This window comes from Orbicella faveolata, unplaced genomic scaffold (genome assembly GCF_042242905.1).
Source record: "Orbicella faveolata isolate gen_17 unplaced genomic scaffold, um_ofav_v1 contig_25, whole genome shotgun sequence".
Lineage (NCBI taxonomy): Eukaryota > Metazoa > Cnidaria > Anthozoa > Scleractinia > Merulinidae > Orbicella > Orbicella faveolata.
The window spans coordinates 27247051-27264338 of NW_028301553.1; the positions used below are offsets into that span (position 1 = coordinate 27247051).

Consider the following 17288-nt stretch of genomic DNA (forward strand, 5'->3'; position numbering starts at 1 on the left):
GTGGACGCTGAGATATCTTGAGCTAAAGCTAGACATTCACGACTGACAGCTGATAATTTTCGTTACTGGAAACCAATCTCATGACGTTACACGGCCGTTTCTTTTTTTATTTTCAAAGTAACGCTTCTCGGACTGCCTCGGACCACTGTTTCTGTGATCGACTATGACGTGACAAGACGAATGATGGCTGTGATTGTCACGCGGCCTTCGAAGGCGGTATTTCAGAAAGGGCTTCACAATAACATCCAAATTTCGGGTCGAACAGGGTCTCTTTCTCTTTATTAGGTGATTGTACAGTTAATTTTTCCAGCTGTGTTGGAGCTTGCCGAGAACCTTGATATTTGTCTCTTTCGTGACAAAGATTATTTCTCGCAGTCTAAAATATGAATTCTGTGTAAGATTTCACGTAATATAAAGCTGACCAAGTAAGAAAATGTAGCAGCATACTTTAAGAAAAAATATCAATAAATGACATAGTTAGTTCATTGTTAGATCACTGCATTTCTATTTGATTGGTAGTTCATCAGTAGTTCATTGTCAGATATTGATAAAGCCCAAAACCAATCCATAGGTCCTCGTAAAGAATGGTACGTGGAATAACTCAGAAGTACGGAATTTATGACTAGTTATGACTCGTATCTAGTCGGATTTCACACTGATCTCATAGCCAGTACAGATGATAACGTTTTCTCATAGTATTATTACGCAACTGGCTTCCAATCTAAATTTGGGAATCTTCCCTGGAATGCCGTAGGAAATCCTTCAGATCCGATCGATGAGCGTTTTCAAACGCGTCCTCAAGTCTTTCCAAGATGACCCTCTGGCAGTACTCACACTCGAGGGTACACTTGTTCTTAGACAACCAAGAGTGCAACATATCGCTTGCCTGAACACGAAGCAAGCTGGCCTGTTCAAAGCATCCAAGTTCAGAGCTTCTGAACCCAAGATCAAATGCTACCGGCCTCCAGCTAAGACTCAACCTCGACGAAAGTTCAGGAAGAAAACTGCTTACTGGTAAAGACTTTCTATCGTCCGTAACGCCCGTCTCCATCGTTGGAAACAATTCGTCAGTCGACTGACTTGAGACGTCCTCCTTGATATCACTTTTAGACACTTGGACAGGACTCGAAATTACGCTAAGTTCTGCATCTCTCGTCTGTGCATGAGTATCTTTTGAAGTTTCTTCCACGCTAACACATACTTTTTTATCACCAGTTTCTTCCACAGAAAGTTTTGGTCCACAATATTCACAGTCGCTACACGGATGAATGTGGAGACGAGGCTGGGGTACAATTTGTTCTGTTGGCTGAATTACCTGAGATTCTTCACATGAGAACCTCTCTCCAGATCCAGCGTACGACTCCTCAGTTGCGTGGCTATGCGCAGATGTCGAGCTTGCACTCCTCCAGCCGTGTCGCAAATCGATATTCCAGTGCTGAGAGCCAACATCAGGGAAACTGCCATGGGATACATCATACGCACCTCTGGACGTAGCCCCAGTTATGTCCTCATGCGGAAGGCTATGCTCCGATGCGCCACTTTCTTTCCTGGTGCCCGTGTCAAAACTGTGCCGTGAACAGGCACACGAACACGGTCCTCTTCCATGACTTGAGCTATGCCGCGTTGCCAACAGAGGGCTTCCTTCAGAGGCACTGCTTCCTCCCATACTCCTAGAATGTTCGGACGGGCCGCTGGCTCCACGTGATCGTGAGCTGAAGGAGCAGCTGCTTTCGGAGGCGCTGCTTTCTCCTCTTGTTTTGTGCATTGTCAGATTCTGTTGAATTCTGTCGACACTTGACAACCATTTGCCAATAACTGTAGCAGCGTCGAATCGGTTGATGCGTTCCAGAGCTTCAACCAAGTCTCTCGCTCTCAGGTCACTTTCTAGAGCACACCGTGAAAGGTAGCGATCAACTTCACTTTGTGAAATAACATTAGTAAAACCTGAAATAAAGAAAGAAGGGCTCGATGTTAACGCCACACATGTGACTGACTCACAGTAGGACAGACGGATGAACAGACGGATGAACAGACGGATGGACGGACGGACAAACGGACAGACAGAAACACAAACAGACAGACTGACTGACTGATTGATGACTGAATGACTGAGTGACTGATTGGCTGACCGACTGACTGATTGACTGAGTGATGACTATGTCACTGAGTGACTGATTGTCTGACTGACTGACTGAGTGAGTGACTGAGTGACACAGACTGACTGACTGACCGACCGACCGACGGACTGGCTGACTGACTGACTGACTGACTAACTGACTGACTGACTAACTGACGGACGGACGGACTGACTGACTGACTGACTGATTGACTGGCTGGCTGAATGACTGACTGACTGATTGACTGACTGACTGACTGACAGACAGACTGACAGACCGACTGACTGATTGACTGAGTGATGACTATGTCACTGAGTGACTGATTGTCTGACCGACTGACTGAGTGAGTGACTGAGTGACACAGACTGACTGACTGACCGACCGACCGACCGACGGACTGGCTGACTGACTGACTGACTGACTAACTGACTGACTGACTGACTAACTGACGGACGGACTGACTGACTGACTGACTGACCGACTGACCGACTGACTGATTCACTGACTGACTAACTGACTGACTGACTTGTCTGCTTGTAGCAAATTACCGGGTACTTCCACGTCTTCATGTTCCACTGGTAGAGATCTGATCCCCAGCTGCTCTGACAATGACTCCAAGTTGTTTGAATCGGTACCGGTGTCAAGCAATTGGACTAACTCTTTTCTTTCTCTCAGGCTCAAGTGGCTTATGTGATCATGCGGCATTGTATATCTCCTGATTCCGCAATACCTCACAACAACCGCCATTTCGTTTATCCCACAGCTTTCAAGAACGACTCTGGCGTTTGGGCCGACTTCATGCAGCTTTTGATCAACTTCTTCCAATGGGTAACCCTCGAATTTCTTCTGGCGCAACATCTTAATGCTGACGGCTTTGTGCACAACCTCGACTCCTCCGGCAACCTCGTCGAGTAGTCCATCCCTTATGCTTTCGATGAATTTCAAGTAGTCATAGCAACGCTCTTCGCATCCTTTGGGAGCCCACACACAGCAATTCACAGCTTTAAGGCTTGAAGAAAGCGTAGCAAGGATCTCCACCGCGTCATCCGCAATCTTGATGCCACCGTGCCAAACGGGACTTTTGTGTCCAAACCGCCTTAGTAATCGAATCTGGAACTTTGGAAAGAAGCTGCATGGAAGGGTGTCTACTCTGTTTTTGCATTCCACAATACGACCAACAACGCAGAGGCTGTCACCTGAAGTACCAAACTGCGGCCAAACATCGTCCAGATTGAAGCGATTCTGCTCCAAATGGCTCGGAAAGAGGTAGTTGTCACAGATCAGGTGTTGTTCGTCCCAGGGAAGACAAACCTCAAAACGTCCAAACAGCTCAATAAGTTGCTCCAAAGGGCACTCGGGAAACGTGACCTGCAGTTCCTGTTTTTCTACCATGCCGTTTACTCTGTCGAACCGCAGAGAACGGGGGAAGTTGGCTGGCGCCAAAGCAATTCCAAAAATATGAGACGTCAGCCAATTGACGTCAAGGACGACTTTGTCACGAAGCTCTGGCGAGTTGTCATTCACAATCTGTCGGAAAACGTTCGGTATTCGGGTCAAAGGATGTATGCCGCATGTTCTGTTTAATTTCTCTGTTTTTTGATTGACAGAATTACTTTAATCGCAAACGTATGATATACTAAAGTACCTATTGAAGGACGGTCATTATTCAGGAATAAGAAGACGAGTTAAGAAGTTGAAAAGGTTACGTTACACTTTCTAAGATATGGCTATGTGCGAAGTAGTGCTACGGTATAATATTGTAGGTGATTCTGCTATTTTAAACTTCCAACTATAATGGAATGCCTTCGAGTGGTTTTTAAACATTGTTGGTGTTTGTAAGTTGAGTGTCACTACACGATTAAATAGAAAGTCGAAAAGGTTTCAAAAGGACAACCAACATCATAGAAAACGAAAAAATATACACTATGCAAAGGAGAATCAGAATATCTATGTTGATATCCGCTACATTAGCCAAAAGATCACCCCTTTGTCTTAGAATTGATTTTGAGCTTTACTTTGCTGAACACTAGTGAACTCATTTACCTTCAAAACAGTCTTATTAATTTAACAACTCTAGTGAATAAATAAATTAATTAATTAATTGATCAAATAATTTTCTATTATGATGCTCTTATCTATCATTACGTGTATAGCAAACCCTCTTTAAACCAAGGTACTGCAAGTACAATGCTGTTTGTAGTCGTTTGTGAAGTTATCTTTTCTCTTACCTCTGCACTCTCATTAAGGTAGAAAGCAACGTTTCTGGCACCCTCCTCATCAGCCGTTTTGTTGATTTCTTTTACTTTCTTGACAAAATCCTGCCAAGATATTACGGGGAACGAGGCCCTCTCCTTTGCCCACGCACGAATATGAGGCAACAGCTGGGCACACAAACGAGGTACGCGTTCAGAGGTCTGGAGAGAGATCAAAAGAACCACAATATGAAAAGATATCAATCACATTTGGGTGTAAAGGTGGCGAATTCAATAATTTCGATAAGTTGTCAGACCGCGAGATTTATGTCTTTTCTTCAAGACCGAGCCTCTTTTACCCTTGTATAAGACATCGACACTTTGAGAAGATGTCAAGAAGGCGTGATCCCTGAAATTTGAAATAAATACGTAATATTGATACGAAATATAAAATTTGACCAATGTTTTCATGTAGGGATCCGATGGACAGATTGGCAGGGAAGCACGTGATAACGAAAACGTTGAACCCTATCACATCGGTGTAAGAAAAATGTAATGCCAGCGTTCAGTACAAAATGAAAATTCGAAAAATTAGCCGCCGTCGTTCGCGCTCTCAAAATGACGCAGAAGTTAGTCATTTCACGTTGTTATGTTATAGAGAACGGCTAAGAAATGTACAAAGACTTATAACGCACGTGCACAGCCATTGATCTGCTCAGTTAACCTTTTGTTTGGTGGCGTTCTCGTTGCCGTTGCCCTCGTGGTTTGGTTAAAAGCCCTAGCTAATGAATCAAGAGAGAAACATCACCTTGATTATTTTCGCACGGAGTTCTCCGAGGCAGTCACGCAGCGCACTGAATTCATGGCCACCCGGGTTGGTGCAATCCAGCACCATAACTTTGGGATAAAAATTCAGGTACGCCTGGAAGCCATCCATTGCCATTCTGAAATAAGCTTTGGCTCGAAGCTGAGGATCACCGTCCACCTTGTCAGCGTGTGACGCGATCAGGACGACCTCCGGTCGATAACGAAGAACTCCGCATTTTGTCTCCCTTGCCTTCAAGGATCCTAGATGATGAAACAAATCATCCTCGACTTCACTGTCCTTTTTACTCAAGTCGAATAAGACCAGAGAAATTGACGTTTTCTTTCCAATGAAGTATTCGTTACTTGTGAAGGCCCATGTATGTCCCGCCATGTCCATTTTACGGAACTTGCCAGCCCCTGGTACGTTGATGATGCCAACTTCTATCCCTGCAGTTCTTGATGCCATATCTTGGCTTGTGTCCGGTTGTTCGTGCCTGAATCGGAGCTGAATGGATCTCATTTGCAGTTTTTCCACGAGGGTCGTCTTTCCCGCGTTGACGGCGCCGCAGACGTTCAGAGTGACGTAGGAAGGCGGGTCTGATCCGTCCTTGAGAAGGGAGCAACGGACCTTGTAACTCTTTACGGTAAAAAAAAAATGGAAAAGCACAGTTATCTAGTGAACACAGGTATTGAAGAGAAACGCCAGTTTAAAAAAAACATAGAATAACAAAAAGCAACACTGTCAGCAAAAACTCCCAAAATTACGTCCATTAACTACTGTCTTGGATAGCTTTTAGGTACAATAGCAAAAAAAAAAACGCGCACGGAAATTAAGTTCACGTGGTCCCTCGTCTCCCGTATCTGTCACATGAGGCCTCATGGCTAGTCAAATGAGGCATCGTGACCTTTGCGTCACATGAACATCAAAAACGACGACGCAAGAGTGCAAAATTACAGTTCATTGCTTAAAAAAAGCCAAATGCTGCGAACGGCCCGTTTGGGGATGAAGGTAGACTGTACCCCGCCTGGCAGACGTTTCCTTTCCATTTTCCAAGCGGGAAAAACGAGACGACGAGCGAGCAAATGAGCGCGCCGAACGTGAACAAAAAAAAAGGGGGGGGGGTTAGAAATGGGGAGTGAGTTAGCAAAAAAAGAAGGAGGAGAAGGGTTAGGGGGTGCATTTCCAGCTCATTATTTTATCTCACTCGCTCACAGTTTCTTTTCTTTTGCGCGCTTTTGGAAATGTACGCCTTCTACGCAGGCTACCCGGGGAAGGAAACGTTAGCTTCACTTTGAAACAAGATCTCAAAAAAGGTATATATATCAGCGTTGCTACCCAGCCCATTCCCCCTAGTGATTTCGACTCTTGTTACGTGTGTCTGTTCGTTTAATGTTTGTTTGTTTGTTTGTTTGTTTGTTTGTTTGTTTGTTAATGTGATGATTTTAATTCTTAATTATTTATGCATACATGTATACATGAATGTGAGTAATTCTTGTTCATTACAATTCAAAGAACAAACAAAAAAATAACCTGTCGAGCCTGAACAACTGACGTCAAGGATTGTTTGGGAATCATACCTGTATTAGCTTTACAATGTCCCGGTGCTTGTTGGCTTTTGCCCAGTCCTCTGCATCCCACACCTGTCAGTCAAATACACCATTTTAAGCCATAGATATGATCAACTTCTAAATCCCCATTACTTTCCATAACAATATCAGAATACATTTTGCTCTCAGGAGCATTTTTCCGTGTTCATGTTCTATAAGCAAATCATCATTCTATTACATTTGTGGTATCCTAAATATAAAATGCAGGGTGGTCTGGGTTGAGTGGGGGACGGAGGGGGGGGGGGGGGAAGGGTAATCCAATATACAAACTATATGGGCATGTGCTCCTGTGAAGGGGTTTTCAGGCAGTTTAGTCTAGGATAGGGTATAGAAATCAGACAGTTTTGGTCTCGAATAGGGTATAATGTACCAATAAAGTGGCCAGTACATAAACAATTCTAGAACAGGGTTCTTTACCCAGGGCTCTATTCTGAAATTGAAACTCAGAAGTCAAGTGACAAGTAAGATACTAGTTTGGTTAGCTTATGTTGGACTTCTATTAACAGTGAAAAAGTTTCTTTATGGAAAATAGGGGGAAGGGATAATGGGCAGATTGGGTGATTACATTAGGCGTTTTTAACACCAAGTCTAGAACGGGGTTGCGAAATCAAGTTTATTGTGATCTTAAGTACACTGCCTGGTAAGGGCTTTAGTATCCCAAAGTGGCCACTAACTCAGGTTTCATATCAAAAGTACTGTTAGTAATACCATGTTCCCAAGCTTGGATACAGCATTCACATCTACTCCAAAGTCCAAAAGAACAATGCAAGTGTCCATATGACCATCTCTAGCAGCATGAATCAGTGCTGTGAAGCCATACTACAGTTTGAAAATGATCAAAATTCTGCATGAGACATTAATTGGGATGTAAGATGGGGTTACCGTTGGGAATCAAATATTCACAACAACAAAAAACATCATCCACTAGCAGCTGCAACACTGGTCAACATAGCTTTAAATTTTATTTATTACAATAATAATAACCTGGCCAGGACTGATGGCCCAAATTTCCATGCAATCACCAAACTGATATTAACTACGTGATTTTCTAGACTTTTTTTTAACAAAGCACTTAACACTGCAGAAAATAACTCAAGTACAACACTAATTCCAGTATGAACTAACACCAACAAAACAATTATAGAAAGCTTACACTTCTTGATTGTTAACAGTTAATCATAAATCAAAGAATAGAAATGGCTGTAATATTTCACTCAATTCAGGTAAATGAATGCAAGCTCCTGTATCTATAGAATGCCTGTCAGTGTATTGATCAAGGATAATTTTATAGCAAGTAATATTTTAAAGAGAATAATGTCACTCATTAAAATTGACTAATCATATATTGGCCTTAATTTACTTCCATTCCCAGAGAATTATAATTTAAATCACTTGTAGGGGTTGGATACACAGATGAGGGGATGCATGGCTGGTGTTGATGCCATGTACTCACAACATCCTGGAGGTCAATTTTGGCTCCAGACTCCAAGAGCAACTTGCAGGTGTTACAGTGACCATTATGGGCTGCCCACATCAACGCAGTCTCACCTTCCTGTGACAAAACAAATTTCTAAAGTGACAATTAATTCTTCACACTGTATTGTTTTGGACTGAATCATCCATACTCCACCACAAACAAAAGGATCTTGGTTTAAAATCCCCTTGCTCTTGCCCTTCCCCACCCCACTGAAAATTCTTGATAACATCCCAAAGAAGATCCACAAGGATTCTTGGAAGGTTTTCTCCTGAACAAAAAAGTTACCACCAGCAAGGAAAAAAATCATACTAGTTACTAAGTAAACATTGACAAGAAAAAAAAAACTGAAAAAAAACTTATTGCTAACAACAAGAATACAGAATCTTTAAGTTACTTACAACATTTCATTAGAACAAAAAATGTTAGTCTAGCCATTTACTTACCTTTGTTTGACTATTGACATTAGCCCCTTTGGATAACAGCAGTTGACATACTTCAGTCTTGCCATATCGTGCTCCTAATATTAATGCTGTGTACTTACTCTGAAAATGAAAGATAATTAATTATCATTACACAGCAAGCATAGAAAAATCTATTAATGAACACCTTGTAATAATTAACTATTCAATTATTTAGCATCCGTGTTCTTGGGGACCAGTCAAAAAGTACTGGAGGGGTGGGTCGGAGCAGTAAGAGGGTGGGTCATCAGTTTTTGAGCCCCTGGTATTAGGTGGGTTATTCCATTTTTAGCTACCCACGAAGGGTGGGTCAATCTATTTTATAACTGCTTACAGGAATTGCCACACATTTAAAAAATAATTGTTTGTACCGGTAATCATATGGTTTCGAGTTGAATTTGGAATTAATTTGCATGAGCGAGTTTTTCAAGAAACTGAAATTGCATGAGCCACTTTGGCAAGTGCAGTTTCAGCTTTTTGAAAAACTCACAAGTGCTAATTTAAATTCCAAATTGAACAAGAAAACCGTATGATTACTTATTAATAATATAAACATGAAAAACTTTGCGTGGAGGAAGTGCCGGAAGACCTTTCTTGAAGCCATTTTTTCTCATTCTCATTCACTTTTTTCAAAGTTTCTACACAAAATTTTCCTTTGATTGTCTTTAATTCTAGACGGATCATTGTGCCACACAAAGTGAAGCCGGAGGCTGAGTGTGCAAGGTTTTTACGGTCAAGTGTTTTGTAGAGTTTACGGACTTGACTTGAAAGTTATAAGTTAAAGGAAAACAATAACATTTTTTACATGCTTTTAAACTATTGTTATTAAGGAATGTATATCTAAAACATATTAAATAATTACACCACAAGTTCATTCTGCTCTGTTTACTTATCTGCCAAGTGCTCACTTATGAGAGGTTAAAAACAAACAATTTCAAACTTTTAGCTCTAAAAGTGGTTGCAGTTGCTTACGAGAAATTGTCGCTTACAAGAGGTTTCATTAATATTAACATAATTTGACTTGAAAACTTTCGGTATTCAGGAAAACTGGTTGCTGAGGAGAGGTAGTCACTTATGAGAAGTGGTCAGAACCAGAGGTTTGACTGCAATCTGTTAGAATAAACTTCCAGGATCAATTACCATTTGATCATTGTATCGATCATGACCAATTTGCTCAAGACTCTGTCTTCTTCCTCCTACTATCCCCACCCCCTCCTGCATGGCTGCCCAGCCCCCCACCCCCAAAAAACAACAACCACCTACCACTGTGCAGACATCAACGTCAGCACCATGTTCTATATACAGCTTGCATACATCAGTCATTCCACTTTTTGCTGCTTGCATCAGTGGAGTCCTGAACCACTAAAAATAAAAAAGAATGCAAAGTTGGATTAAGTCTTGTCTACCAGTGACATTGTATACATCATGAAGCACTCAAAAGACTTTTTCTCTCCCCCCCCCCCTCCCCCCGCTCCTCCCTGCCCCTCTACTGAGAACACTTTTTAGCATTATCACAAGTCATATTAATTTATTTCGTGGGTCTACAACAACAGCAAAAAAATTACATCTTGTTTCCATAGTCAAGAGGATATTACACGGTGGCAAGAAGATATGAATTTTATGTTCGAGTGGCAAGAACATGTACAATATCTCATAAGTGAGTGCAGTGAACAAGTGAGATATTGTTCTTGCCACAGGAACATAAAGTTCATATCTTCGAGCTAACATGTAACGTTCTTTCTATTATTCCAAAGATTAATGAAGATTTCCGAAGATTGCCGAAGACTGCCAAAGATTGCCAAAGACTTTCACGGAAGACCCGAAGATTTTTTGATCATACACCAAATTAAGTACATCATTTAAGAGACAAACTTGATATCAGTGAAATCATCGACATCTTCACTAGTGAGGATATGGAAAACACGCCACTTGAGTCCCAGATGTGGTTTTGTATGAATTTTACAAGTGGTGTATTTTCTATATACATAATAAGATAGAGTCATGGAGGATATCTTAGGGAGGTGTGAGGATATGAATTTTATTTTACAAAAAGGCACAGCGAGTGAGTAAAACATTGTTTAAATATGAGAAAATAAAATTCATATCTTCAGCCACCACATAATTTTCTTTTTATTACACAGACAATTACTGTCTTTTAGCACAAACAACTGAGTGTGAAAAAGCGGGAAATGATGTCATCAATGTCCCTACTAGTAAGGATATGGAAATACACCATTCAGGTTCCGGATGTAGTTTTGTATGAATTTTTGTGAGTAGAAAGTATATTTTCCAATAAAATACTTGTCTCCATATCATAAAAAGTGATAATTAATGATTCTAAAGTCAGACAGAGATAATTAAAAATTTAAATATATCAGCTTACTAAATCACTGCCTGCTCTCCAGTTGACATCTGCCCCATTTCTTATTAATTCCCAACATCTGTTCACATCTCCTTTCTCTCCAGAATAAAACAGCTTCTCACTCAATAACTGACCCTGTTGAGAACAGAATTATATTACGACTATATTCTCGAGAACAATCAATATATTAATTACCAGTAGGGGTGTTCATCTTCAATTTGAATAGGGTTTCCATTATGGCCTTTTGAATACAAATATTTCAATTTGATTATGCAAATTACTTTCTTTACTCAGAAATCTCTGGGCATCTTCAGTTATGATCTGCTGTCTTCTTCACAAATCAAAACCCTCCCTCATGATACAAATCCCAAGCCAGTGATTCAGGAAAAAAATAGCAAGAACAATACTGGGGGGGGGGGGGAGTACTCCCTTATATATCGATCTCGCTATATAGGTATGTGCGGCCCCAAAGGGTATGGTTTTTTAGTTGTTTTGGTCATAAATAGGGCATCAATTTTGGCCATTTTGGTCATAAGGGATGGTTTTTGCACTCTAGTCTTGAAATGCTGGTATGTTTTCTTATAAGAAGCTTCTTTTTCACCATCATCGATAAGACCATGAACAAAAGCCCTTCACAATGGGTGATTCCAGAAAATATCCGTACCATATACCACAGGTGGCATCTTAGAATTCCAAGAGAGAGGGGGGTTTCTTGGACTGAAATTCTGAAGGCATGGAGGGCACTCACAGTTTGGAATTCCAAACTCATTGGGGGGGGGGGGGGGGGGCGTTCAACCCTGAATTTCCAGAGGGGGAAGACGGTGAAAGCTTCGCCTGAAATCGTTGATCTGATAACTGTTCCAGTTTATAAATCATCAAGCACGAACCGACCATGGAAGGAGGATAAAGATCGATCAGGATGGTGTCAGGGATCATGCAGAAAAGTGAGCAGATGGGTGGTACAGGAAGCTCCACATCGAAGAGGCCTTACAGTTGATAGATTAGTAAAACATAACACAAGTCTGTGTTTCTTTCCAATCTAAAATTGTCGATCAACAATCTTGTTCCGAGAGAAAAACTCGCGCTAGTCTCTTGTTTCCAAATAGAACATCTGACAGATTTGTATGCTGCATTTACTAGCAGTCAGCAATTACTCAATGAACGCAATTTTCAAGATGGCGGGTGACAGCACATAGTGAACTTTACTTTTGTCTTCCAATGGTATCAATATGATCTACTCTCCTGAAAATATGAAGCTTAAAAGAGCTGTAAAATTTTATTTGGTGGTAACCAACTTATAGATAACACTTAGAAGGGAAAGCTACAGTGTACTTTATTTAACGTTAACAAACTTGAGTTGCTTGTTTGCTTGACCGAAAATTGTGAGCAGAATTGTCTTGGAGAGAGAAAAAAGTTTCCCATTTGCTGGAAGTTCTAGGCAGTCAAACAGGAATTCCAAAGGGTATGAAAAAAAAATTGGAAATTTGAAAGGGGAGGAGGAGATTTTGGAATTCAGAGGGCATGGGAGGGTAGAGCATTTTGGAATTTCCTAAGGCAAGGGAGGTCAAAATGTTCATGCCACCCATTGTAAGGTATGGATATTTTCTGGAATCACCCAGTGCCTGCCAGGTCATAAATAGGGTAGAGAAAATCGCAGATTTTGTCATAAATACCCCATTTTTCTGGCAGTACCCCCGTCCCCCCCCCCCTTCCCCCGGGAGGGGGGATATAGTATCGGTCACACAGCAGGTGAAACCTGTAGGAACAGGCTCCCGGCGAGGATGAAAAAAAATTTGGCGAGTGCAAAACAGAAGAATTCGGAGAGCGAAGCAATCGGAATGGGGCAGGGGATCCACAGGGGATGCGAACACTATTATCAGCTTTAAGAATAAATGTGCTGTTATTTACCTGTGTTCCTGTGTCTTTTTGAGTCGTTTAGAAGGAATTTGAATGAAGCGACAGCAGTTTATATTTCCGAATATTATCTCGTCTGCCACTTTGTAATCATGACGCTCCGATTAAGTCGCAAGTTTTTAGCGAGGGGAGAGATTCACAGGTTTCATAACGGTCGCGCGTTAATAGTTAACGGCGTTGATCGAGACTTGAGGCGTAATCGGAGCGTCTTAATTACAAAGCGGCAGGCGAGATAATATTCGGAAATGTAAACCGCCTTCGCTTCATTCAAATCCCTTCTAAACGACTCAAAACGACACAGGAACACAGGTAAATAACAGCACATTTATTTCTACTGCTGATACAGTGTTTGCGTTACCCCCTGTGCGGGCTCTCTCGCTTTATTGTGGCTCACCGGGAGCCTGTTCGCAGGCTATAGCTCGATCAACGGGAGATGCGTACATGTCAGGTTCTAGCTATCGAGACATCCACGCGAAAAGCATTTCGATTCAACATGCGTATTGTACTACTCTCAAATATTCAAACATTACAAATTTGTAAAACAATTAAAGTATTTCACAGCTAAATTCCAGCCCAATATTTCCAAAGAGGAACATGTTACGAGGAGAAAACAACTGCATCATAACATCCTAAGCCAGAAGCTCACTTTTGAAGAAGCTTTAAAATAATTATGTCAGCTTTGCCATTATAAGCTACTTACCTTTCTCTCTGAATCTGGGCACTCGTGCGACCCTTGACGGTTGAACTGCATCGCTGATTCGCACTATTCAGACTATTTCACTTTCCCGCATTCAGACAGCCAGCAGCTTTTCAAAATTCCATAAACAATCACAGTTATTTCTGAAGATCATCAACAGTTAGCAAGAAGAAATCGCAAAATTCAACGCTGCTTCGCCTTCCACCGTCCCTTAATTTGCATTGTTATTGCTTTTGTACAGCACGAATGGGAAACTGGGACACCCCAATAGTACTGTACGTAACGTCTATTTTTAGAAATTGACAGCACATATGTGCTGAGGAGTAAAATAAATACGCGGAAAGAAAATGCCTTTAAAATCTATCTTGAGCCGTCGGGGTAGTGAAAGAATAAATAGAACCATTACACGAATATTGTCGGTAAAATCCAGCTACCTTATTACATGAAATTTTCGCGAGTGAGACACACTTTATTTCTTTTTCAATGTTATTTAACATGTCCCTGAATTTGATCAAACAACTTAATGTCCAAATAAACAGAAACGCAACTGATTATGTAAACAATAACAAGAAAGATGTTTTCACAGTGTCTACAAGGCACGGTTTGTAGTTCATGCTTGAATTCAAGTCACGTTTTTAGTGGTCAACGTTTGTAGTTCATGCTTGACATTTAGTGGTCAACTGACCTCATTATCCATGTACATTAAATATTCCTTTCTGCAGACTCCAAAGAGAAAATGTTGCCTTTTAGTTTCCTGACTGATGCTGTTTAATTGTTTACGTAAATGTCTTGATACGGATCAACAGCCGGTAGCACTTCTTTTCCAGAGGCGACAGTAAGAATGGAGGCATCTACCAAGAACGTTGAAGCAATTGAAATTTAAGCAACTGGTGGAACAGCACCACAAGGAGCCAGTAAATGGACAGTTTGAGGATTGTACAAAAGAAGTGCTACCTGGAGTGGAGACGCAAAGCAGTAGTGATGAAGAGGACCAGAACATTACCACAGAATAGTTGAAAATGATTGTTATAAACGTGTGTAATGGTGATAAAGTCGCTCTTTTCATTATTGACATAATGTGAGTCACTTAATTTTCGCGCCCTGTTAATTTCGCGACATTTAATTTTCGCGTCACTTAAATTTCGCGATTTTTTTTAAATCACGAAATTCGCGAAATTAACGTGTCGCGAAAATTTCATGTAATAAGGTCAGTCGTGGGGATGCCAAAGAGCGAGTCGGAAATATACCGGAAGTGTAAAAAGCCGCCGCCTAGCTTCTCGGAAGAACGGGAAGTAATTTACATACAAAATTGTTCAAGTACAAAGTACAAGTGGTTATGATGACAGCAGCCATTTTCGTTTCAGTTGAAAACTACTCCTTCAAATATATCCTTTTAGGAATATTTCTTTCTTTTTTTTTTTCCAGACCGGAAAAAACAAACAGCGCAACGAGTCGCCCGCCGACTCTTGAACTTTGCAACTTGCTAATTTCGGATCTGTCATGACTCATCAGCGCATTAATCTGATTAATTCAACAAGAATCATCAGCAATGTAAATAGCTATCTGCTTTTGGCTGGGAAATTGTATTAATCTCTTGACTTATTTAAGCTCCGTAAGCAAAATGTTTATCCAAATTTCAGTTTCTCGAGGGCAAAAGTACGTACTGTGACCACAGCTTGTCAATCAATATGAAAACTTGCTCATACATGGAATAAAATGTTTCAAGGGTACATGTAGGTCATCTAATTAAACTTAAGTAGAAATTTTAGATGCTCAGAAGACGTACAAAGTCATGTACATTTCTAAACGCATCAGGCCTAAAAATTGTTTCTACTTATATATCCAGCCTCATGTAGATCCGATCTTGAGCTAAGCGGGGGGTGGGAAGAGGGGGGGGGAAGGCGAATGAGGGCGGTTTGTTTTGTTTGCCCTGCCGGTTTTTCTTCCTTCTGTGATTTCTTCTTTTTTTACCCAAAATAGGGGGGGCGGACCCCCGGGCCCCTACCCTAGATCCGCCACTGCGCTAACCCGTCAAAATAATTACGGAGGCAGTTCAGGTGGTGTTAAAAATATGTTTCGTTGTTTACACTGTGAAATTATTCCGATTTGTTTTTCATTGTTTGACCTCACATACAAAAAAAAAATTGGAGGAATTTGGAGACGCAATGATACGTTTTGCCAAGAAAACGCCTACTTTTTGATGCGTTTTCGCCTATCGTCCACATTAAAACGGCCGAAAACGCTGATGAAAACGGAGACTTTAGAAAATGATTTTAAAAGTGGAGTCTTTTGAAAACGTATCGTTTTGGAAACGCTCCGTTTCCAGTGTTGAAGGCATTTAAAAAAGGTGACGAAAAAAGATCGTCACGTGCTGTCGTTCCCATCAGTCGTTGTGGACGATAGTCGAAAACGCATCAAAAAGTATGCGTTTCCATACGAAAATGGATTAGTGTACTGGCAGGCGAAAACAAAACGAAAACGCTAGTGTTGTCCAAAATATTTTGTGACGGAAACGGGTACTTTTTTTAGAGCCTTTTCCACCATTCTGGCTGTGCGCAAATTGGAGCGAAAGCGAAAAAAAATCGACGAAACAAGGCCGGAGTATCCACCACTCCCTGCTTTACCGATATCTTTGCTCCCTTTCCAATTTGCCAGAATGCGCAAAGGGCTCTAAGTACGGGATCGCTAGCATGCTACGAAGGCTAGTTTTCATTCCACAGTGTAATATGTGAAACATACAGGCTGGCAAAGGGCGACACATCTTAAGCATCACAGCTTCCTAAATCTTTCACCACCTTGCATCCGTGTCGTATCACTGTAGTCGGGTCAGGAATAGAGGAAATCCACTTTGCCCATATTGGCCATGATTTTTTGCCGAGAAACTAGTAGTTTCTCGGCATACAGGAGTGAGAAAACCTTCTGCGCGTCTACACTAATGCGTTCCCGTTTAAAAACGCATACTTCTAAATGCGTTTTCGCCTTTCGTAAAGCGCCGGGAAACGCTGATGAAACCGGAGACTTTCGAAAACGGTTTCAAAAGTGGAGTCTTTCGAAAACGCATCATTTTGAAAACGCTCCGTTTCTGTTGTAGATAGATGAAAACGAAGGCTTTAGAAAATGGTGAGGAAAAAATCGTCCGATACGGTCGCTTCCATCAGCGTTTTCGGCCGTTTTATTGCGGACGATAAGCAAAGCATGCGTTTTTGAATGAAAACACATTAGTGTGGAGAGGTGAAAACGATACGAAAACACTGGTATGGGCAAAAATATATATTTTGCGAAAACAAAAACGAATACTTTTAGACCTCGACCACACGAATGCGTTTTTAATGTTGTTTCTTTTTTTTTTTTCTTTTTTTCTTTTTTTTTTTTTTTTTCTTGTTTCCAATACCTAAGGGAATACATCAGCGTGCTGATTTCCCAAGTGCTATGGTCGATGAGAGTATAGACCAAGAAAATGACCTCAGATAACCTCTAACACGACGAACAGAAAGTTTCGGAAAACTTAACGAATTGTCCCGACTTTTCTAAGAAACCGAAACCGGCAAGAAGTAATTTTTTTCGAAGAACATATGGTCTTCAATAACGGAAACGTCATCTCACACGCGCGCTTTCGCGCTGATTTTCCTTCTACGACGTTGATGAATTTTCGATAC

General features: G+C 41.1%; 2 protein-coding genes across 2 annotated transcripts in view; one reads left to right on the plus strand and one right to left on the minus strand.

The window, feature by feature from the left end:
* LOC110043732 (acid-sensing ion channel 1-like) overlaps positions 1–11046 on the plus strand; it is a 28309-nt gene extending 17263 nt beyond the window's left edge. Inside the window, exon 8 of the transcript XR_016208230.1 lies at positions 10414–11046. The gene's annotated coding sequence lies outside the window, so the exon portion shown is untranslated. The remainder of the gene's footprint in view (positions 1–10413) is intronic.
* LOC110043552 (uncharacterized) lies at positions 251–13894 on the minus strand. Its single transcript, XM_089293066.1, has 11 exons — positions 13636–13894; positions 11043–11156; positions 9923–10021; positions 8645–8743; positions 8178–8276; positions 7433–7543; positions 6695–6757; positions 5118–5753; positions 4346–4531; positions 2666–3644; positions 251–1944 (listed from the first exon to the last, which is right to left on the minus strand). The coding sequence occupies exons 1-11, from the start codon at positions 13684–13686 to the stop codon at positions 722–724; spliced, it is 3660 nt and encodes a 1219-aa protein (XP_089149192.1). The 5' UTR covers positions 13687–13894; the 3' UTR covers positions 251–721.
* Positions 13895–17288: the final 3394 nt, after the last annotated feature.

Coding starts and splice junctions, on each gene's coding strand:
- LOC110043552 (XM_089293066.1), bottom strand. CDS start 13,686: ATGCAGTTCAACCGTCAAGGGTCGCACGAGTGCCCAGATTCAGAGAGA. Junction 5,754..6,694: donor ACATTGTAAAGCTAATACAG/GTATGATTCCCA, acceptor TTTACCGTAAAG/AGTTACAAGGTCCGTTGCTC. Junction 3,645..4,345: donor ACCTTAATGAGAGTGCAGAG/GTAAGAGAAAAG, acceptor GTTTTCCGACAG/ATTGTGAATGACAACTCGCC.